This window comes from Hirundo rustica, chromosome 2 (assembly GCF_015227805.2).
Source record: "Hirundo rustica isolate bHirRus1 chromosome 2, bHirRus1.pri.v3, whole genome shotgun sequence".
NCBI classification, from domain to species: Eukaryota; Metazoa; Chordata; class Aves; order Passeriformes; family Hirundinidae; genus Hirundo; species Hirundo rustica.
The window spans coordinates 88456819-88479969 of NC_053451.1; the positions used below are offsets into that span (position 1 = coordinate 88456819).

General features: G+C 42.8%; 1 protein-coding gene across 1 annotated transcript in view; it reads left to right on the forward strand.

The window, feature by feature from the left end:
- NPAS2 (neuronal PAS domain protein 2) overlaps positions 1–23151 on the forward strand; it is a 105181-nt gene extending 82030 nt beyond the window's left edge. Inside the window, exons 10-21 of the mRNA XM_040054811.2 lie at positions 448–554; positions 1731–1878; positions 2482–2563; positions 3271–3412; positions 4137–4243; positions 4411–4503; positions 10308–10454; positions 16073–16267; positions 17639–17805; positions 18309–18401; positions 20305–20491; positions 21641–23151. Coding sequence (XP_039910745.1) covers positions 448–554; positions 1731–1878; positions 2482–2563; positions 3271–3412; positions 4137–4243; positions 4411–4503; positions 10308–10454; positions 16073–16267; positions 17639–17805; positions 18309–18401; positions 20305–20491; positions 21641–21832 — 1660 coding nt within the window. The 3' untranslated portion in view covers positions 21833–23151. The remainder of the gene's footprint in view (positions 1–447; positions 555–1730; positions 1879–2481; positions 2564–3270; positions 3413–4136; positions 4244–4410; positions 4504–10307; positions 10455–16072; positions 16268–17638; positions 17806–18308; positions 18402–20304; positions 20492–21640) is intronic.

The window sequence follows — 23151 nt, forward strand, 5'->3', positions numbered from 1 at the left end:
CACCCACAGGAAAGCAGCACAGATGATTTCCTCTCTTGTCCCCCCAGTCCCAGCACTGATGGCTTCCAAACACCTCCCCACGCATTTTCCCCTGTGTAAGGCCTGCAGGAGCCATCGCAGAGCCCCTGACCAAGTGGCAGCCAGCCTCCCTCACAGCAGATTCCTGTGTAAAGGTCCCCGAGAAGCTGGACTGCTTTCCACAATCGCCTTTTCTTTGAAGGAGGGGTGTTGTCATAGTGTTGTCCTGGTGGGAGGATGCCTGCCGGTGTTGCTGTGCCCAGCTGGGTATCCCAGGCTCAAGGTGGGGGAAAGCCAGGATCCAGCCCCCTGAGGTGAAGAGCCATATATACTGATAAGTGAAAGTAGATCTGGGCTGTTTGCATCTCTGCATCAACATGCAGAACTGCTTGTTCTGTGTTTATGGACCCGCGTTGTGCCCGACCGCAGAGCACCGCCGATTATCGGATACTTGCCTTTTGAAGTGCTGGGTACTTCTGGCTACGACTACTACCACATAGATGACCTGGAGCTGCTAGCAAGGTGCCATGAACACTGTAAGTATCACATGGCCCAGCTTCCTGGGAAGTCACTGGGACACCTTTTTTCAGTGAAAGGTGGTTTGGAAGGGGGAGGTTTGACTCTAGCCTCAGCTTGTATATTTTAGCAGAGCTGTAGCAGACTGTGGGCACTGCAGCTGACTGGCATCTGGGACAGATTTAACCAAGCTATGAAAAATACAATTTTGCCTTCTGTATCCCCAAAAGTGGTCAGTGAGACTCACTGAATTGATAAAATATGCCAAATTTGAACCCCTGTTCTATTAGTAAAGAATGTACAGAATGAGTTCAAGCAATTCTTTTGGATTATTTCCCCTAATGTTGTTCACTGTGTATTTGGGATTAGCTGTGATTATTTAAATATGGTCTATTAGGATTTAATTGAAAAACTCTTTCACTAAGTAAAGAAAATAAATCAGAGCTTTTCAAATGTTTGCTTACAGAACTGGCTATAACAGCTTACCATCTCTGCCTGTCTTGAAAGTATCCTGTCAACATTAGTTTTTTATATGTTGACATCAAAATATAGAAAGGCTAAATTATGTGAATGTTTGAGAATCCCTTGAAATCACCAGGGGGAGAAAGCAGAGATTATTTTGGTTGGTGAATCTTCAAAACCTTCAGTACACCCTGGTTTACTGTAGTTTTAATTCTTGTCAGTCTGGGAATTTTCTTTCAAATTATTTTTGTCTTTGCACGGTGTTATCTCCTATGCTTACCTCATTCTCCTATGCTTACCTCTCCTATGCTTACGTCATTCTTCTGCACACAATACTCATCTTCTCAGGCATTTTTATCCTGTACTTTTCAGCTCTAGAATTTAAGATGATGACTCTTAGAAAATAATCCCAGGTGTCTAATTAAGCAATATGTGATCAGCACATAGAGCAGGGTTAGATCTGTGTTTAAATTGTAGTGAACACTAATTCATTAGTGTCCAAACTTAAGGTTAATTGTACTGTGTAGGGATGTACCATCCAGAGTGTCAGAAGAAGATACCTGCTGATCATTACGATTTTTGTTCTGTCAGAAGGCTGAGAGGAGCACTTACTCAAAATTGGTGCTTATACTCCTGTTTACCTATGACAGATATTTTTGTCACTTTTTTTCACATTTCATGTCATTTTCACGTGGGAAATTGTGCTACAAGCTGTCTGTATTTTCTGCTGGCAGTGATGCAGTTCGGCAAGGGGAAGTCGTGCTGCTATCGGTTTCTGACCAAAGGACAGCAGTGGATCTGGCTCCAGACCCATTACTACATCACCTACCACCAGTGGAACTCCAAGCCAGAGTTCATTGTGTGCACACACATGGTGGTAAGGTATGGAAAATCCTATCAACCGGCCGGGACATAAAGGACAGTAAGATATCCTCATCCTCATATCTGCCAGCGTTTTCTTTTAAAAATAAAATATCATTTACATAACAAAAAAATTAATCCTGAACTTTCTGAAGGAAATAAGGTAATTATAGAAAAATTATCGGACTGAACCTTAGTTTATGTTAAGCTTAAGTTTTTGGGGTTTTTTTGTTTCGGGGAAGATGAACGATGGCATTTTTCCTTTTTGTGCAAAAATAGAGAATAGACAGTTCCCTTAAATATTCACTTCATCTAATCCTTACATTGTTTTTAAAGAGATGTGTAGAAGCTTTCCAGTGAAGTCATAAAGTGGTTGTAGGATGTGAACTTGACCTTTTAATATAGTTCTTTAATATGCATCTTGACTACGAGGAGATAGGAACAGAGCAAAACCTGAAAATTAAAACACTCTCAAATGTTATTCAGTAGCATTTGACTTAAGTCACTTTTCAGCTGTTCATTTAACCTGTAAAATGTACAGTACTTTGTTCCTCCACTCTCTTAAAGCACGTTTTAAGAAATACAGCAGTTCCATGTTGTTACAGAATTATATTTTCCATTCAGTTATGCAGATGTTCGGGTGGAGAGGAGACAGGAGATGGGCTTGGAAGAAGTGTCCTCAGAGGTTGTGTCCTCAGCACTAAAGGTACAATGAGAAAAGCTTTTTTAGTGAATTTATGTAATAATCACAACTTGTTCCTAAGTTAATGTCACCAAAGACTCCAGCATTGTCTTTCTCCAATGTTGATGGATTCTCTCAACTTCAAAACTCATTGCTCACTTGAATAATTTTGACATAAATTAGGTGAGTTTATGAAGGGATAAACTTGGAGATCAGTAACAGCAACAAATGAAGTGGAACATGGGCAGGGGCAGTGTGAGATATCTCGATTTTCCTTTGCAAGGTACTACAATTTTAAGATTAATTTTGTCAAGTTCTGGCAATCAGCCCTCTTGGTTACATAGCAGTGATCTCTTGAGGAAAGACAGCAAAGCTTGTCCTCAGTGCACGGCCAAGTGTCTCAAAGCGGTTGGTTGCAGTCGCTGTCACATCCAACTGAACACGAAAGATTCAGAAAAACACCTGAAGGCATAAAGTGACTATAGCAGTAGCTTGCTATTTAATTCTAACTCGGTGATAGTTGTTTGTAAAATGCATTGGTTTAATGCATTGATTGGTTTAATGCTGTTTGGAAGGGGCATTGATGACTTTGTCCAAGTCTTCTGCTGAGATTAGTTCTGCTCAAGTCATTTTAGGTCTGCCAAAGAACTGGTGTGCTACTATTACTAAATTTCAAAATTCTTCACCTCTGACTGATGCAATAGCTATTCTCCTTTTCTGGTTTGTTTTAGGACAGTGGCACCAGCTTGGATCCTGAACAGCACTTTAATGCACTTGATATTGGTGCCTCAATCCTCAGCGCTAGTCGGACACCCTCAGTATCATCCAGAAGCTCGCCAAAATCTTCCCACACACCCAAGTCAGACCCAGCATGTGAGTGGCATTCCTGGGTTATGGAAATATTTTTCATTTAGCCAAGTTAAAGAAGGTGTGTTTATATACCACAGCTGCTAGTTTAACAGTAAATGATGAGGTATTGATGATACGCGCTGACAAAGAAGTGCAAAAGCTGAAATGGCAATGGACAGGCGGGAAGGTTCTAGCACAACCACCTAAATGCTGGAAGATGAGCAGTGGGATTAGGTGTGAAATGTGCTGTTTCAATCTGTTACCAAAGTGAGAATTTTGTCTTTAGATTTGAGGACACCAGTGTGAGCAATATGAGACTTCTCTAAACTTACATGAGTAGTAACAGCCTGTGGGTGACTCTCCTCTGGCCAAGACTTAGGATGCCCCAGCGTTGACTTGGGTATACTATTTCTGCTTCCCGATCTGGAAAAATAGCCAATGAGCTAACCTAAATTTACAGTTACTTGGCCCATATAAAGGGAGTTCCAGCTGGTTTAGAAGAGTTCATGGGTCCTTTTGCACTGCTCATTGGAGCATAGAATCATAATGTGTCTCAATTACTTTAATCTTTGCCCAGACCCTCCCTTACCAGTTTAATTTTATTGCCATTGAAGTCAGAAGAACAGCTCTGACTCCCACTGGAATTTAGCCAGGCCACTACAATTTCTACCCAGGTCTTGTTATATTACCCATTTCAAACAAGGTTGATTTTCCATCATGTAAGATCTCACTGGTACTTTTCTTGCAGCTACACCAACAAAGCTGATTACGGAGACTAACGCTCCCTTGCCAAGAGCACCGAGCACACAGCAGGATTTATCTGTGCATAGACTCAGCCAACCTACTGCTCTTCAGGTAACTTCACAAGGAATCATGGAAATAGGCAGAGAGTGTAACAGCATGTGCCACATACACAGCACAGCAATTAAAAACAACTTACACAGAAGCCACGGCATTAGAAGAAACCTAAACTTTAAAGGAGCCAAACTTAAAAGTTTTGGTTTGTTTTGTTTTTAACCTAGGTTTCTTTGCCTTCTCAGCTTCCATGTGAGCTTCTCCCACAGCAGTTGCTGCCTCAAGCAACTCTGCAAAATCAGCCTGCACCTCTGGCACAGGTTAGTTGGGAATTTGGAAGTGCAATAGGTCACTTGCTTTCTCCTGATACTTTCTCTTTTTGGGGCTTTTAGGTTACCTCTCTAGTAACTAAAATCCCCAAATCCAAACTCTCAAACACTTAAAATATTGTGGGGAAGTAATCTGAATTGTACACTTGTATGTTTAAACATATAACTGCATGCAGGTGTTCAGAAGCCCAGGTGCATGTAGGTGTGCACACATCTATTTCACAGGAGGACAAAAAACAGATGGAAAAAGACTTTTCTACTTTGCTTTTAAAGAACCAGGTCCCATCAAGACCAAATTCACAATGAGAATTAAAACCAAAATCTAACAGAGGCACCCAGTCCTGCCAAAAATACCTGTTTGGTTGTGGTTATGCGAACTAAATTCAGTAACACCCATTTTGTAAGTGTGCCAGTAATGGTGAGGTTGCCACTGAAGAGAAATTCCAGATTCCTTCAATCTATTAAACCATATCTCAAAAGTGGGTGATGGCCCAAAAAATCATCTCAAGAGAACACTTACAATGGATTTTGAAGAAGCAGATTTGAGTACCATGTTCCCAGCACACTGTTTTTCACCTGTGGTCCTGCTGTGATGATAACACCCCATCATCTTCTGATTTTAGGAATGACAGTGTATTATTGCTGGACCTAGACTGTTTCTACCGTTGATACAATACACTCACTCACAAGGCCCCAGAGTCTATTTCTGTAGCGCATAAAGCATATAAAGTCCTGAGGATCCTGGCTTTAAAATGACAAATGCTCATTTATCTTCCATGTTTAATATTCTTTTCATGACTCCACACTAGCTTGCAGCGAATAAACAGCATATCAATTATCTGCTCTGAGCATTCATTTTCTTTTGCAGATACTTCTCTCCGTTATTCATTAATGCATTTTCAAACATCAGTTAATGTGTTATAAGCCTCCATGTGTTCTGTTTGACTTTTTTTCCACCTCCCTTTCTTCTCCATCAAAGCTCTTTGTGAAGAGCAGCTTCCCAGTTGTTTACCGAGAGCCCTGCTGCCGTGTCCCTCCCCAGTAAAAGGCTCTTACTGGCACACCAGCTCCATTTTTTTTTTCTGACAAATTAGAGTGCTGTCCAGTCACTTGTAAAGCCTCTTTGGGCCACCTCAATCTTGGTGAAAGGAAGAAGTCTTGTCTAACAGGGAGCCCTCTGGCAGCAGTCACAGCAGTGCTCCTGGTGAAGTTCAAGATGAAGCTTGACGTGGAGCAGGGAAATAACACCAGGACATTGCAGCTCAGGCTGCTGATGTTCACACTCCATAGCAAAACTCCTGCAGAGAGTACCAAATCTCCACATGCTTCAGTGATTTCCATAAACTGTTATTAATATAATGATATTACACTCTACGTCCCACTTTAAAATAATTAATATGTCAGCCTACAGCAAGATAATTAATCATTTAAAAGACAAAGGTGCCTGCAGCACTCGGTGAGTGAGGGATGAAACCAGGTACATGTGCATCCCACCAAGAACACTTCCTTGGCTTCCTAGCTGACGGTTTCCCAGCAGTTTAGTGGCAGAACACAAGCTCATTGCTTGCAGAAGTAGTGTGGCCGGGTGTCCTGCTGCCAGCTCACAAGGAGGAGCTGCACAGGTTTCTCCCTGCTGCCTTTCTGCCACTTGTCCTTAGCTGAAGGTGACTGATGGCAGGAGCTGGAAGGCCCTGGGTGTCCTTGTGGCTAACATTTGGCTACAGGGTGGCAGCAGCAGGGAAAACATTATAAATGGCTACAACTGTGTCTGTAGCAAGCAGCTAGCTGCTGCCTCAGGACCATCTGCTTGAACTTTGAGTAGTTTTATTTCCAGCAAAGGCTGTGGTGGTTTTGTCTCCACTGAAATGCAATTTTAGCTTCTGCCTTGCTTGTGTGAATGAACAGGCAGCACAGTGTCACCCTAGATGTCCCCTGAATGTAAATGGTTTACTTTAAACCAAGTGCTCCCAATTAGAATATTTGTTTGTTTGCCTTCCTCATTGTCATAAATTAAAATCCCCTACAACACAGCGGATGTTGATGACTGAATAATAATTAACACTAATAGTCCGTTTGGGATTGAGCAGGTGTTATTCAGATGACAGAAAGAAAGAACAAGTTGTTCGGTGAGCTGCAAAACTAATGCAAACCAGTTTCCCAGGGGCTGTGCCTTGCAGGGCTGGTGCAGCCTTTCCCACAGGAGGAAGGGATGACTGGATCCTTCTCTCCTTTGCTCAGCTAAAGTTTTCATGAAGTTAAAGCAATCTGGTATTTTTGACACTCTCACAACTCTGTTGAATGTCTCCAGCAAGAAACATGGCTCATCTCTTGAGCCAGAAGGACTGAAAGAAAGTTGGAAGGTAGGCAGAAAAGAAAGTTTTAAAGGAAACTGAGCTAAAAAACAAATAGGGTCTCTTTGCTTTACCCAGCTACCTATTGTCATGACACTTGCAGGAACAGAATGTCTTGAGACATCCATCCATTTGTTCATCACATTTGAAATGAGAAGCCATCCTGACAGACACAGGTCCCCTCCCCTGGCTGCAGCCCCCCAGCACCTAGAGAGAGGGAGTAACCCTGGCACCCTGGAGCAGCACTCAGTGGAGAAAAACACCTCTCCTTGGGCATAGTCCAGCTTGTTTCTTTCAGATGCCCATGGTGGAGGAGAGGAATCACAGCATGGAAGTGCCAGTCCCTCTCCCTGGGCTGTAGAGCCTCCCTGGACCATCACCAGCACTAGTGCACTGAGCCCCTCCCTACCAGAGCAGCTGCTGACATGGTCCCAAATGTGTCATTTTATTTTCCATTTTTTTAAGAAACCAAACTAAAATTACTGCTCTGGGTTTTCCTTGTTTGTTTTGGTTTTGTTGTTTTGGGTTTTTTTGCCTGCATTAACAAACCTTGATTAAACTGGTGCAACTGCAAAGATCTCACAGTTTGGTCTTCCATGTTTGCCTGTATCTAGGAAGATGATACTTTTCTGGGTATTACATGACTTTTCTAAGGATTCTGTGAACAGTTGTAAATATCTAAATGAGTGAAGAGCAACTTCCTCTGATGGCAATGGCAGAGTTAAAGCTGGACAATGTTTTCTGTGGAATATTTTGAGTTCTTTTAATTTATTACACAATTAGAGATTTCTCCCTTAATTAGTAGAGCAGTTAATGATCTTGAGATAAATACTCTCTGGTGCAGGTCAATTGCTGTTAGCTTCTCATTGTACAAAAACAATAGAAGCTCTGTAAGCACAGGGGTCGTGGTTAGAGTTATCAACAGTTTGGGACTAGAGTGAGAAAAGGAAAAGAGCAAAAGAGAAAGTTCCTTGTCTTCATCCATAACAGCTTTCACTCCAGTATACCAGCTAATTGTTGATGTTAAGTATATTAATACAAAAAGCATGTGAAAAAGATAACAAAAAGACAATATAAGATGAATATGCTAAATATAAGAACCTGCACAAAAAATTAAGGAATAATAATTTATCATCAACAGCAATATATTCTTGCGTGCAACTTTACAAAGCAAATTCAAATTTAAAACCAAGGCCTGGAGTGTCAAAAAGGGATTTTGTTTCTTTTTGAAGTATAAAATGATTGTGAAATTACCTGGTTTAAAATTCCTTACATTGATCAATTGAAGAAAACCAGGTTCCTTTCTCAAAGGGTCTTCAAGGAATTTGCATGTTAATCAGTCTGCCATCACCAAGCTGGCAGTTAAAATGAAGCTCTTTGCTAAAACTGTTTTTAATTCCTTTTCTAATAAGGATCATTTTAAACTTAAAAGTAGTCCTCACTAAAAGAGTTCATATAGAGATAATTAGATTACAAGACTTGTCTTTTTAAAAGGTCCTTCTGTACAGACCCAGGTTAAAGCAGGAATTAGCTACATCTCATCTGTGATCTGTTGCTCAAAGCATCATTCCAATCCTAAAATCAGGATACCTGGGACTCTTCAGAACCAAAAGGGTGGGCTGGATTCCCCTTTGAGTCACTTGTTCTTATTCTCAGACATCTGAGGTCTCTGCTCAACCATTCCTCAGGTTAATTCTTTATACATGGACAAGAAAGAAAGAAAGAAAGAGACCCTGCTCTGTCTTCTTCTCTGTAACACCAATTCCAAGTAGCATGAACTTCCCTTTGGGAAGTCTGACACCATCTTCCTGCTCTGGGAGAGGAACAGGTCGCAGATGATGGCACTGCTGTTTGCAGGCACAAGCAGCACGCGTCACAGCACGGCCGAGGGCTCACATCACCTCCTTGGGCAGACAGTGCAAGCTGAGAGTGCTCACAGATGCCTCTGGCAGCAAAGTGGGCTCTGAGGGCTTCTGTCACCAGCAGGTGCAGGTGCCACCTTAGCAGCCCTCCTTGCCCCTAAGCAGGGTTGGCTGAGACCGACCTCCACCTGGCCACCACTCTGAGCTGTGACCTCCCAGGCTGTGTGGGAAAGCTGCCCTCTGCCTGATAAATGGAAATAAACCCTCTGAAGTTCTCGCTCTGTCTCTGCCAAAGGCCCTTTACTTGGAGATACCAGCTTTGCTAGAGGGAATGGAAAGGTACTTTCACATGCTTAACTGGTTTAAGGTGAGCTAGTTAGCTGATACAAATCCGTTCTGTCACATTTAGCTTTCTCTAAGTAGCTAGAAATTTCATCTAAGGAAGTGTACAGTGGTGCTAGCACCAGAGCACTCCTTAATTCCTGTCTTCTTATCTTTTTTTTCCCTGCTAAAAAGCCAGAAGTAATGTGAGCCAGTGCACCATGGAGCAGGAAGGTTCCAGCAGCGAGCATCAGCTCACCCATTAGCACAGAGCCACTGGAACAACTGTAGGGACAGGGAAGCATTTTCAAGTCACAGAAAATTTGGGGTTTTTTTTACCTGTATACTCAGAACCCTGCATGTTTTCAAAGAAGATCTTGGATGCCTTGATTACATAAAAACCTAAAAAGATTTTTTGAAGGGCTTTGTTCTTTCTGTCAAAGTCTGCTTTTTACTTTTGGAGTATGAGCTTATGAAAAGCAATTATTCCAAAGCCTATTAAAGTAATAATTAACTTTGGTGACCTTTGAATCATACCTGAAAGCACCAAATACTAGGGATTTATTGCTGTTAGTTCTCTCCACCATTCTTGAATGATTTCAGTTTGTGCCAGTATTGCTGCTATTGGAGGTTGCACCTGCTTCTTGACCTTGATTAATGATCTCCATTTTTTACTGTTATTTAGAACAGCCTTTCTTCCATTGAGTTAAGCTATTCATTTTACATCACATGTAAAAATAACTTAATGGGTATTCCTTGTTGCTTAAGTACTACTCAGCTGTACAAATCTAGGAAATGTTTATTGTGGTCTGTTGTGTGATGCCTTAGTAAGTCATCAGCAGAACAAAGCATTGCAGAACTGCTATTTCTGTGCAGAAAAAGGAAAACATTAGTAAAACACATCTGGGTTATACTATTATGCCACACTGAGGGCTCCAAACTACAAGCTAATGAAAATAATGCACTCATTTGTCATCCACTAAAGATGCTATTGATAATTTAAAGTAGCATACTCTCAAAAACAGAACACGGTCAATTGTAAGCAGATCATTCTAGGTGAGTCAATTTAATATATGTGCATAACCCTGAAAATAGACAAGATCTGTCTCTACCTACATGTTAGCGTATTACAAAGACATTTTTATTTTTTAGCTGCGCTTTATAATCAAGAAACCAGTAACTCCTTACAGATCAATGTTCTACTGAGACCTGTTTGTATCATAATGACTGATTTCCCCCCCGCTTTTATTCCCCGCCCCAGTTCTCGGCACAATTCAGCATGTTCCAGACCATCAAGGACCAGCTGGAGCAGCGGACACGGATCCTGCAGGCCAACATCCGGTGGCAGCAGGAGGAGCTCCAGAAGATACAGGAGCAGCTCTGCCTGGTCCAAGACTCCAGTGTGCAGGTGTGTTACTGCTGGGAGGGGCAGAGTCAGGCGTCCTCTCTCACGTTACTGTCGATAGGCTTGGCAACTTCAGATTGCTCCGGAGTCCAGGGTATCTGGACAAGTGGAAACCAGCTCATCTGAATGGGGATGTTGCCTTGTAAAAGCCTCTTGAGTAACCTACGTCAAGAAAGATTTAAGAGCTCTCTGGAAGAGGAGAAGGAAGGAATACCTCAGCCTTAGGAGGAGGAGAATAATTTGGGTCATTTACAACAGCATGTTACTACTTTATCAGCCAAGGCTTCAGACTGAGCCGCTGTAGTAGAAAGAATGTAGAAGTTCAGACTTGTCACATAAAAACCCCTGAAATTCTGCTGATGTTCATTTGTTCACACCTGGGAGGGACCTGAATTTGTTCTTCACCGGACAGGCTTAAGCCTTCAGGGTGAAGCTGACTGAGCCTGCTCTGCTTCTGCCTTTGACACCTCCTACACAGAGGTGGAATTCTCTACTACCTTATGTGCTTACCAAACCTCAGAAATAAATGCAGTTTAGTGGATCACAGGTTTCCTTTAACAACAGATGGACAAATCATCCAGTTTTATGGAAGTTTTCTGAATGTGGGGTGATTATTGCTATGTTCCTCATAATTTAACTATAAATGCCAGGTTAAATGATCCTTGCTAGTAATATGGCACTGGAAACTTTGTGAGTATTGTACTAATAAGACGATTTTAGAAGACAAGCTCTGTCAAGGAAACAAACAAAGAGTATTTTACGAACAGGATGAAAACATGGGACCTACTGAAATCAGTGAGAATTTTGCTTGCAACTTCCACTCAGAAACAGACTCTCACCTGTCATCAGCATCTGGGAAATGCAGTTTCACACATTAACAAATTGGGAGTGTATGTTTAGGTAATTAAGGGATAGGCAAAGCCAGATTAGAAACTTTGCCATCTAAGTTGCTGCATGTGCACTGCTGTAAGACAATAGAGCAACTGTGGGTTCCAGACCCAGAACTCCCTGCTCCTGGTGCCGTACAATCACATGGAGAGACCAGGTTTAGCTTCAGTGTGTTTCTTCTATTGGTTCTCCACTGACTTTGATTAATGGGAAGAGAAAGTCCCTCTGCAATTAACAGGTGTTCAGTTCAGAATCATGTTGTGTGTCTGAAAGCTATTATTGTTATTATGACTATCAAGAGATTATATTCTCACTTCCTCTCTTTTTAATTGGATGACAACCATTACTCTCTCCTGGTGACATCTTCAATAATCATACATGCTCCTTTTTTTGTCATCATTCAGGCAAAAATAGAATTTCAGAGCACATTCTTATATGCAGGAAGCAGATTTTAATTTTAGAAAGCTGTCTCCTATATGCATTAGGGTGCATTTAACAGCGCAAAGACCATGGAACAGATTCTCAGATACACTCAGAGGGAGCTCAGGCAGAGGCCCAGAGGGTAAATGGTGGCTTGTTCTGTACTGCCCACCCCTTAGCAGTTTGAGTTACACCATTTGGGTGATGCCCTCTCCCATGAAGTCTGCACCAGGATGGTCCAAGTATTTTCAGACCATTACAAGTTCTCTAGTATCAGTACCATTTCCCAGCTTACTGCAGATGCAGAACTAAGAGGCAGGGAGAATGGAAAGAGCTTGGAAATGCTGGGGGCTGCATATTTGCCTGAAATGGCAATGCTGGATGGGGATCATCCAGCAATGCTGGATGGAGAATACATCTTCTGTATTTTGTGTGCTTTTTGGCCTCCTCAGAGCAATCAAACAAGGTGATGAGATGCAAGTGGTCACGCTCACTCCTGGACAGGGCCTTTTTCTTCTCTCACTTTCTCTAGGTAAAAAAAACCAAAAAACACACAAAGAAATTACTGTGCTGTTGCAGGGATAGATTGAGATGAGGAAATAATTTTGTCTTACTTGGCTAGGGGCAGCTTGAAAGAAAGCCTCACACTTTTGCATGCAGCTCTTTTGTGACTCACAGGCACCGAGGAATAAACTGTTAAATCAGAAATCCAACCACGTGCTTTGCTGCACAGATTTCATCATTCACGGAGCTGGATGTCTGCAGACATTGATCTGTGTCTACTATCAAAGCTAAAAGGCATAGTAACAAACAGGCTACTATCAAGCACATTTCTGGTGTCTTTAATACACTGCATAATAGAGCTGTAAATGTGGAGGAGTGATGTAGGCTGTCTGAAAAGGGAGAAGTGTTCCCTACTTTTCCCTTCTTAGCTGATTTATTAGCATATCATCCCCACTGGTTCACTCCCTTCCACACAGAAATGTACAGGTAGCTCCATGGAGAATTAAGCTCAATTTCCATTTCCTTCAGAGATCTTCAAAGCTGAGTACAGCAGTCCACCAAGAAATGTTTTCCCAGCCAGAGAGGTGCTGAGCACAGTAGTCTGCATTAGAAACTTGCAGGAGCCTCATGCAGAGAAAGATGAAACTATTGGGAGGGTTGCGGGCCCTAAATAAAAGTGTTCAAAACCCCATTAAATCTCTGTTACTGCTTTTCCTGACAAAGAAGGACAAGAGCAGAAAGAGTAACCTCAGAAGTCAGAAGGATGCTGTGTCTGCTCCAGTTTGAACAGTCTAGCTAATTCACAGATGCAGAGGAAGGCAGAAAGGCTGAGCCTGACCAGCTTGCAAGACTACAACCAAGACCGTCCACAGCCACCCATCATTTGCAAAGCAGGCTGTCTTCAAAGTCAATGAATCTCAGCTTCCCAGTGCTGTGCTTCTCATCTTTATATATATTTATATATTTTACATAAAGAAAGAGTCTTGATGCCTGTCATGATGAACCCAAAAAGCTATAATCCCCCGATTATCCGAAGGACAGGTGGAGTCAAAGAGATGTTTTCCTCGGGATGCTTTGTCAGTGTGATGCAGTCATTAGCTGTAGGGCCCATCTATCTTGCAGTGAGGGGGCAGCAGTGTCACAGGGTCCCTCCTCTCCCTCGCTGCTTTGCTGTGTATGTTAACAATCTGGCCAATTAAAAAATGTTTGTAAGATGCTTCGCTGACCTTGCAGTCCACAAAATCACCAACGAGGCATGTCATTAGCAGCAATACAGTTAGGAGGTTGCTAATTTATCTACTTAGACAGGGAAAGATTTTATTTTTTATGGGAAGGTTTCTCTTGTTATTTAAAGCTGCTGTATTTCAGTGTTTTGGGGGAATTCAGACAGGACTGTCACAAAAGAGGCACATTATGAAAAACCACCATTAAGTTTTGTACAAATTAAGCTTTTAGGTTTAACTAGCAGGTCGAAATTCCATGCTTTGAGTCTTCAGTTCTGCAGGGACACAGCCACCATTGCTTCCCTCTCTGAGCTTGCTTTTTCCAGGTCATTTATGTCCAGAGGGTAACAATGCTGCTTTCGCCATTACAATGGCAACAGAGGGTTCCCAGGTATGAAACACTCAGAGCCCTCTCTGGGTATGAACATATAAACAAATGAAATTGGCCTGCTGGAATAAACTTGATTCTAAATTTATGGTGTGTTAGCTGCCAACCATGAACCCTGCATGTTCCTACCCAGTAGCACACTCTGGTAATTGCAAAGTAGGTTACTCTGCTTTCTTTGGAGGATAAACTCCTTGTCCTTCATCTGGAAGTGTGGTAAGCGCGCAGGGAGGTCCCTGCTAAGTAAGTAGTCTGCTGCAAGTTCATATCCTGTCTGACATTCACCTTGATAGATGTTGAATTTGCATTGGGTGGACTGAGTGTTTCGCTGGTGCCATGTGCCACATACAAGGATGACACTAAGCTAATCCTCCTAAAGGTCTTAATTTGCAGTGATCTGTCCAATACCAGTGGGCTGACACTCCCTCCCTGTCACTTGTTTGACATGCACCACTTGCTTTGCCTGTTCTGAATTTTATATTGAATTTTATATCAGTGGTAACCTGTTTCACTTCTAGGGCTAATCAAGTGAGTTCATGTACTAAACATGTCCAAAGCTTAGCTTCTACATACAGAAAATAAATAAGAAAATGAATTTTCATTATATTTGTCTTTGATTTATTCATAATAAGACCTATTTACTTGGCAGAAGTTGCGAGACCATCTGTCTTTCTGATATGTAATGGCTCCAAACTCAGCGAGCAGTGCTTTTAAAAGAAAACACTCGGAGCTAGTTACAGACCTGCTGCAAGCAGCAGCCCCAACCCTATCACTTGACCCATTTATTCCTATCAGACATCTCTGAGATGTGGTTAGCCTACAGCACCTGAAACGAGCTGTTGCTTTTCCTCAATTGTCCCCCTCTCCCAGCCAATTAATGTAAGATTTGTCTGTACCTTTTTTCCCTGGGTAAAATCTTGGCACACAGAAATCAATTAAAAATGTATCACATTTCAATAAGCTGTGTTTTTAAAGCTAGATAAATAAGTACAAACATGATGGATCAAGACATACTTTTGCAAAGAAAGCAATACATTATGCTGGGCCTTTGGAGAAAGGTATGGGCTTTTTCCAGGAAAAATCAGAGGGGACATGATAGTTTAGGGAATTGTTAATATAGCAATAAGCTGCACAAAGGTGTACTAATTACTGGGCGTACCTCAGATGTACTGCTAGGCATGAGACTGATGGATGAATAACGAAGAGAATAATTGTGATTCTGATTCCATTTAAAACTTAAATAGCTCCACTTAAATTAATGGAGTTACACACATGTAGCAGTGGTGTGGAATCAGAATCTGATCCAAAAATTACGTCATCTGTGTGGGATATGTATCCCCATATAGTCCTTGGTGGCAGAAAGGCTAGGTCTGAAATATTGCAAAGAGAGCTTGTAGCATGAATAATGCATGGTTTTAAAAGATTAGTTTTCCCTCTTTACAGCTGTAATAAAAGAAATAGCCCCTAGAAAAACCAAAATTCCCAAGTCCTATAACTTTAAAAGAAGAAAGTCTCGTCTTGAAATGCAAAAGCAGAGAGGACATCATTTACAGAAACACTAAGAGAGGAGCTGCTAGCTCTTTTGCACAAGTCTAATGCATGGCACAGTTAGGAAGAGCACCAGGTGACAGTTACCTGATGGGAAACCAGATAAATGACAGTGACTGTCTGTTTACACATCCTATCAATGATAAGGACACGGCCATTCAGCTTGGAGAGCTCTGGCCTGACCGTGGCCTCATTAAAAACATTCGACAACTCAGCTGGGTGTAAAATGTTGAATTTCCAGAGACAAATTCAAAGACAGCTCTGTCTGAAAGGAGGTGGATTTTTGTTGAAAGGAGAAACAAAAGGACTGAAAAGACACAGTTACTCTCTTCTCTTTGGTCAGGATGCCCCAGAACACAGTGAATGTACTGGGAACTGATCTTAAGAGGGCTGTGCCTGCCCCATGGAAAGAGACTTCCACCTTCAAGACACATTTCACAAGTAATGCATGCACTTGCAGAACAAGAAACCAAGAAACTAGAGACAGTAGAGCTGTTAATGTAAGAATGATAGGTGATTTCCAGCTAACAGTAAATGTGTTATGAATCCAGAAATGTGATTATTTTAGAATATGTCTTTGGATTTACTTCTGTCACATTCATTATTCAAGACATCTGAGCTATGTAAATAAATCCTCCCATCTTCTTTTCCAGATGATCTTACAGCAGCCAACAGCATCCCTGAGCTTTAGCAATACTCAGCAGCTGGACCCACAACAGCTACAGCAGAGGTCAGGGGCCATTTCTCAACAGCAGCTTGTCCCCAGTCCTCAGCTTCAAGGGCAAATCACGTCTTCACAAACAACGAACCAGCAGTCACTGAGAGAAGCAAGCGTGATACCGAGCCAGGTAATCATTTCTTTGAATAGAGAAGCATTTAGATGGAAAGGAGACACTGAGCTGTTATTAAGCAAGCAAGTAAAATCATGTCAGTCCTGTAACTGTGTCTTTGCCTTCCCTTTCTTATTCTTCTGTATAAGGGTAGCCTATAAAAAGGGTTTTCCTACAGCATTTACCTTACCTTAAAGCCTTTCTTTAAGATCTCAGCCAGGAGGATTACTTGAGCAGCTGTTTCAGCTTGAAAATGGAGCAGGAGGGCATGCAAAGTGTGTAGGTGACTTACTGTTCTTCAGGTGGTCCTGAAAGAAACCTGACTGAACCCACTGGAAACTTAAGTAGCGGGACCTCTCAGAGTACTTGCTCCCAGAGTACTTGCTCCCAGAGCCCTGTCGGACACCACCAACACAACAGTGCCTGTCTGCTGTGGTGGCATACAGAATACATTGAGATTCATTTGAGACCCTTAGGCTGTGAATGTTAATAGGTTCCTGCACATCAAAATAAGGTTCAGCCTGGGCAGTAACTGAGATCTGTGAAAGCTATCAAGTTTGGCACTGTGTTTTTTGTTCATACTGCTGGTGTCTCAGCATTTCCAGTGTTTGCTTTTCCACCCACCTGTTGTACCTCCCTTCACAGAAAACTGAGCTCCTGTTTCTGCTTCAGAGTCCCTAGCTGTAACTTTTCACCTCCTACATACCTGTGTTATAATGACTCTATTAAAGTATAGAGTGTATCTGTATAACAAATACAAGACAAGGGGCAAAGGGCAGACACTGATGCACATAAGTTCCACAATAGAAGGAAGGAACTTCTTTGTCACTGTGCGAGTGATCAATGCACTAGAACAGGTTGCCCCGGGAGGGCGTGGAGTCTCCCTCACTGGAGACTCTCAAGAACCGTCTGGACACGATCCTGTGCCATGTGCTCTGCGATGACCCTGCTTGAGCAGGAGGTTCGACCAGATGTCCCACTGTGGTCCCTTCCAACCTAACATGTTCTGTGATGCTGTGGGAAAACAAAACAACCCCCACCCCCCCCCCCCCCAAAAAAAAAAAAAAAAAAAAAAAAAACCAAAAAGAAACAACAAACGCCACACACTTTTTTTTCTTTTTTTTTTTTTTTTTTTTTTTTTTTTTTTTTTTTTTAACGTTGATCTCTTCCTGTCATGGGGCTTTGCGGCAGCTCCTCACGCTTAACTTTGCCTCTGCCTTAATGGGGGTCGTACGGGCAGCGCCGGGTCTGCCGGCCGGCAGGAGCGGGCCCGGGGCAGCCGCGGTCGTGCCGGTCGTTTCGCGTTCGGTGACAGCAGCCGGTGGCGGCACCGCCCGGCGCTGGTGCCGCAGTCCGGCCCTCTCCCCGCTCTCTCCTCTTCTCTTGCAGGGCCCGAAGGCGGCGCGGAGCGCGGAGCTGGCGCCGGGCGGCGGCCGCGCCCCGCCCCGCCCCGCGCCCTTCGCCTCAGGCGGCGGCGGCCCCGCGGCGCCCCCTGGCGGCCTGTCCCGCGGCGGCGCCCCCGCGCCCGGCGGCTGCGGCCACGACCAGCAGCTCAGGTACGGGCCGGGGCCGCGCTCGGGAGGGGCCGAGCTCCCAGCTCCGCCCCGCGGGAACGGCGATCCGCGCCAGCTCCTGCGACTGCGGTCGTGAACGGGTGCATTAAGATTCCCGAAGTGTAGCTGTCTGACCCCGTAGCGTTATGAAAGCTGAAACCTTGCTGCTGGCTTTGAAGAGCACAAGGTGAATTTAACCGGCGTTGTAAAATATTATTCAAGCATCCATATACTTAGCAGATAATAATGGTAACAAACGTGATTTATTAGTGCTGGGGTGTATGTCAGGCGCCCAGATCACCCCAGAGGGCAGGCGCTGCCGCAGGCTGGGCCTCGCAGTGCCCGGGATGCGCCTGCCACAGCCAGCAGCGGGCTCACGCCTCCTCACACCCAGCCTGGTGCCGTGCCTGGAAAATGCCCTTTCTCTTTGCACACTGTGGGGTTTGTATGGTCCTTCTCTTCCAGCAATGCCATTTTTTTTTTTTTTTTTTTTTCCCTCGTGCCAGATTGTTGCTTAGCCAGCCTATTCAGCCCATGATGCCTGGGTCCTGTAATGCAAGACATCCTTCAGACCTCAGCATGGCGGGATCCCAGGCCAAGTACGTGCCTTGTAAAAGATAAAATATCAAAGCTGCTTTTGAGGGGAAGTAGCCTTCTTTTGTAAGGTGACGAAGTAGTTATAAATATTGGGAATGTGTTACTGTGCTGAGCCTGCCTTCCAGCATCAGGGACAGCCTTACCATGCCTGGTTATATCAGGAAGAATGACAGAAAGAAACACAAAGTGCCAGTGGCGTTTTAACAAGCCGTGGCTGAGGGAATTTTTGTCCCTCACATGCTGCCTGCTTCAGCAGTAGAATTTCTGACCTACCAAGGAAATGTGAGAAAGTCAGCACTGGCTCGGTTAAATGACTGGTGCCAAGAAAGCCTCAGCTCAGTTGTTTTGTCTCCTCAAAACTTAGACGAAGGAAGCAGAACATGCTGGTCAAAATACACCTTTTTTTTTAAGCTGTTTTTTGTCACTGTATTTAATTGTGAGCTGCTAAAATAATAAGCAACTCTTAGCACATCATTTCTTTAAAAATAATTATTTTTACAAAACAGTATTCTTCTAATGTTATTTCAGCAATGTAGGTATTCAGTGTTCCTTTTTTAAACATCATTGTTGTTAAAGATCACCTTGATTAATTTGACAAATGTAAATATTGTAACTCTGCTTTTAAACCTCTGAATAAAAGAGGCCTTATTTGCAAAGATGCATCTCCCAGTTCGTGTAGACTTCCTGACTCGTGGGACCCTTTTATGGGAGCTCACATCCTCATACAAGTCCCAGACTGCAGCATTTCTGACTAAACCCTAATGTTGAACAGCTGTTGAGCGAACACAAGTCACACTATGATCTCATCACCCTTTACAGGATAAACAGAATTAGGCTGGGTTGGCAATAGTTCTATTGTGGTTTTGCCCACAGCCTTCCACAAGACAACACATATTTAAGTTTTGCTTTGCAAAAGCAGAATTGCAAGAGGAGATGAGTATTTTGGTTCTGTCCCGTCCCTCCAGTCCAGAGGGTTTCTAGAGCCTTCTTCTGTTCCTAGAGCAGGGCTCGTGATGATGGGAACTGCTGATCGTACTTGGCAATACGTGTATGAGCAGCTTAAGAAGTAATCAACCCTGGCCATGTTTCTGCAAGAGATCACCGCCCCTCAGGCAGTCACAGGGGAGCACGGGCAGAGGGACGGGAGGTGCATTTGCTTCTCTCTTGCTGCACTGCAGGGCTCAGCATATTAAAACAGAATCAAAGGCCATTTGGTTTAATGAGCCTGGCATGTGAATACTGTGGCTGTAGACAAGATGTGCATAAACCAGAATTTTTAATGAATCTAAAATGTGATCTGGATTTTGAGGTGAGATGTATTCTTCCCTCCAAGTCCAGCTCATGCACAGAGTAAGGGAAAACAGTGCTGCCAATAGTGCTGTTGTTCATATTACCAGGTCCCATGCACGGGAATCATTTATTGGGAATTATTTGGGGGGGTTCAGCTGCAGAACAGAAGGCCCGGGGAGACCATACAGCAGTCTTCCAGTACCTAAAAGGGCTACAAGAGAGAAGGGGAGAGACCCAGGGCATATAGGGATAGGACAAAAAGTACTGAATTTAAACTGAAAAGGGGGCAGGTCTAGGTAGGTATTAGGAAGAAATTCTTTACTGTTAGGGGGGTGAGGCACTGAAACAGGTTGCCCAGAGAAGTGGTGAATGCCTCATCCCTGAAAGCGTTCAAAGCCAGATTGGTGGATGGGGCTCTGAGCAACCTGGTCTAGTGGAAAGCACCCCTGCCCATGGGAGGTAGGTTGGCACTAGACAGTCTTTAAGATCCTTTCCAACCCACAGCATCCTGTGATTCTATGATTTAGGAGGACTAGGGATTGCCATCCCTATTCTAAGGGAAGACCTTTGTTTCCAACACTTCATTCTTGATTGTTTTGTTTCTTTCTTCCCTAGGTATTCTCAAACCCAACAAATGTTTCAAAGCTTGGAAGTGCAGACTTCCAGTGGCAGCTCTCCAATCATACTGATGGGACAAGCAGTGTTAAACCAAGGGTTCACCACTACCCCTCCTTCCCAGCCATCCTCTTTGCCACCTATGCAACTCCAGCACCAACAGCATCAGCAACAACGCTACCTGCAGGTAGGACAAAGAGGATGATGTATAAAGTGTGCACATGGAGTAACAAGGTGCGTGGGCTGTGCAAATGGGGCCCCAGGTTTCTGCTGGGGCCTGATCCCGGCAGAAATGTCCATTTAAGAGATTCTGATTCTGACTTCTGATGTGTGACGCACTGCTACAGTGGCCGGTACAGCAATGGAGCAGTGGGAACAGTCAAATATTTAAAAGGAAATTATTAATTCTGTACATTGAAAGCATAATCAGATTATCTTGGATATATTTAAAGTTTATTTCCAGCTGGAGAAAATCAATGCCTTAGGATTTGTTCTGTACTCTTTATTCATTATAAAATTTGCTTAGTTTACAAGTCAAAAGATGATTTTTAATTACCAGCATCAACATAAAATAGATCTGAATGAGATACCTGGATCCCTTCAGGAAACTAACATATTTTCTCAACTTCACAAGGCAAAGAAGATGAAGTAGAGCACATTGCCTGTAAGAACCAGGTGATTTGAAGATGTAAAATACTTATTTTTTGACCTAATTCAACACATACTAAAGTAAAGGGGGAAAATGAGGTGTCTCTGTATTAGTTGAACAGGAGCTGAACTGAGTCAATAAAACCTGGTCACATATCCACTGGCATCATTGAAAGAGTATAACCAACCTCAAATGATTAAACTCTTGTTATTGAAATTAAATCCTTATCATAGCCCAAAATTAATGAAAGAAAGTCTGGCAGATAACTGTTTCCAGTAAAACATCTGCAAAATTCACATCACTACTGCAAGGTCACGTCCAACTGTAAGCTCAGGAAAAGGAAGGGCTAGACGGGACTGCATGAGGCACATTAGGATCCTGTTTCATTTCTGCCATCCATCCTTGTCATTTCTGACATGTTCACCCACGCGGTTCCCAAACAGGCTTTTCAGGATAGCCTGCAAATCCCAGGCAATGCATTCCTGTGAGAAAACCTTCTCAATGCAATTGGAATGTTCTTTGTTGCAATTTATGTCCATTCTTTCTAGCATTAGTTAAGCTGACCTCATGCCAAACAGCTCCAGAAATAAAAGCCAGCAAACCAGTAGTTTTTTAAGCATCCTGTAACCTGAGGGCATTAACACGTGAAAGAATCAAACACCACGATAAATTTTATTTTATCTGTAGGTGCAAACACCAAGTTCTTTGCACAATGAACAACCCGATTCTTTGCTCCTGCCATCTTACTCACCACAGCAAGGAAATATGGGGTATCATCAGACACAGCAGCAGCAGCAGCAGCAGCAACAGCAACAACTAACATCAAGAAGAAGGAATAGTTTATCAGAATCATCAAATATACCACAGCCTCTGCGATAAGAGTCCCACCAGCACAATCAATGCACGATTAGCTTTAACCAATGGGCACATGGGGCAGAAGAGAATGACTGTACTTACTGTTCTGGCTTTTGCACAAGCAATTCTCTCCAAGCTCTATGACAGAAGTACGCCCAGAGTGCAGACTGCCACAGACAGTGCATTCACGGCACGCCAGCTTCCATTTGCGCTGTGTCGTGAGCACAGGACGTACTAACAGAGCAAAATAAAAGGGAGCGCTATCCTGTGCAGCCTCCATCACCACTGGGAGCATGGGAAGAGGCGTTCAATCCCAGCACGTCACTCTGGAAGCCATCTGGCAATTCCGAAAGACTGTCGACAGACTCATGAGGTACTTGGCCTTCACTGTTTCAGTTCTTCTTTTGTGTATGAAAGGCACTGCATCAAAGGTCTATCGAGGAGAGAACAAGAGATTATTTTTATTATGATTATTGTTATTATTTTGCACAACTGCACAGATGACAAAACCTAGGCACTTTCTGTAAAGAGAAGTTTGTTTCTTTATTCTTGTGGCCAAATTAGCACATCCAATGGAGGAAAAAGCCCAGCCATTGGTGAAGATGGTCTACAGCTCATAACCCTTGATTTAGAATCTGAAAAGTATTACGCAGCTTACCCTGTTCTTCATTACTAAAACCCAACCAACCAAAAAAACATACCCACGACCCACACTGGATCGTTTCCTACATGAATTGTGATTGCAAAGGTGAACTCAAATTGTAAGCGCAATCATGCAACTCTCTAATAGTACGACACGAAGCCTTCTTCAACCTAAACTCACCCACTCCAAGTCTCTGAGAAATATGCACTGTGTTTTGGCCCACTAACTCGGGATGCTGCAGACTATTACATATCTCTTTCATTATAACATTTAGGATTAAATTTTCCTTTGGAGGAAAAAAAAAAAAAAGAAAATGCACTTTTCGCTTTTTTTGTATGTTTTCCGTTGATATGTTTCTAAGAAAGATTTTACGTAATTATTAAATAAAAAAGTAGTGTATTGTACAGCTGTTGTAATAATGACCTATTTCTATATAAAATAAAATTATATGGAATTATGTGGAAATTATTTTGTATATGAAATATCAACTCATTTCACAAGTATAAAGATTGTGCTTGTGCTTTTTTGTGAGTGGGTATTTTGTAATAAACTAATGAATTAGAAATGTTTTTGTGAAGGGAACTACTGTTTCATGCTATATACAACTCAAACTATTATTTTTTTCCATTTAATGATGGACAGTTGTCTTTATTTGTAGAACAAAATAAAATAGCCAAAAGGCTTTATTGCAGGACTTGCA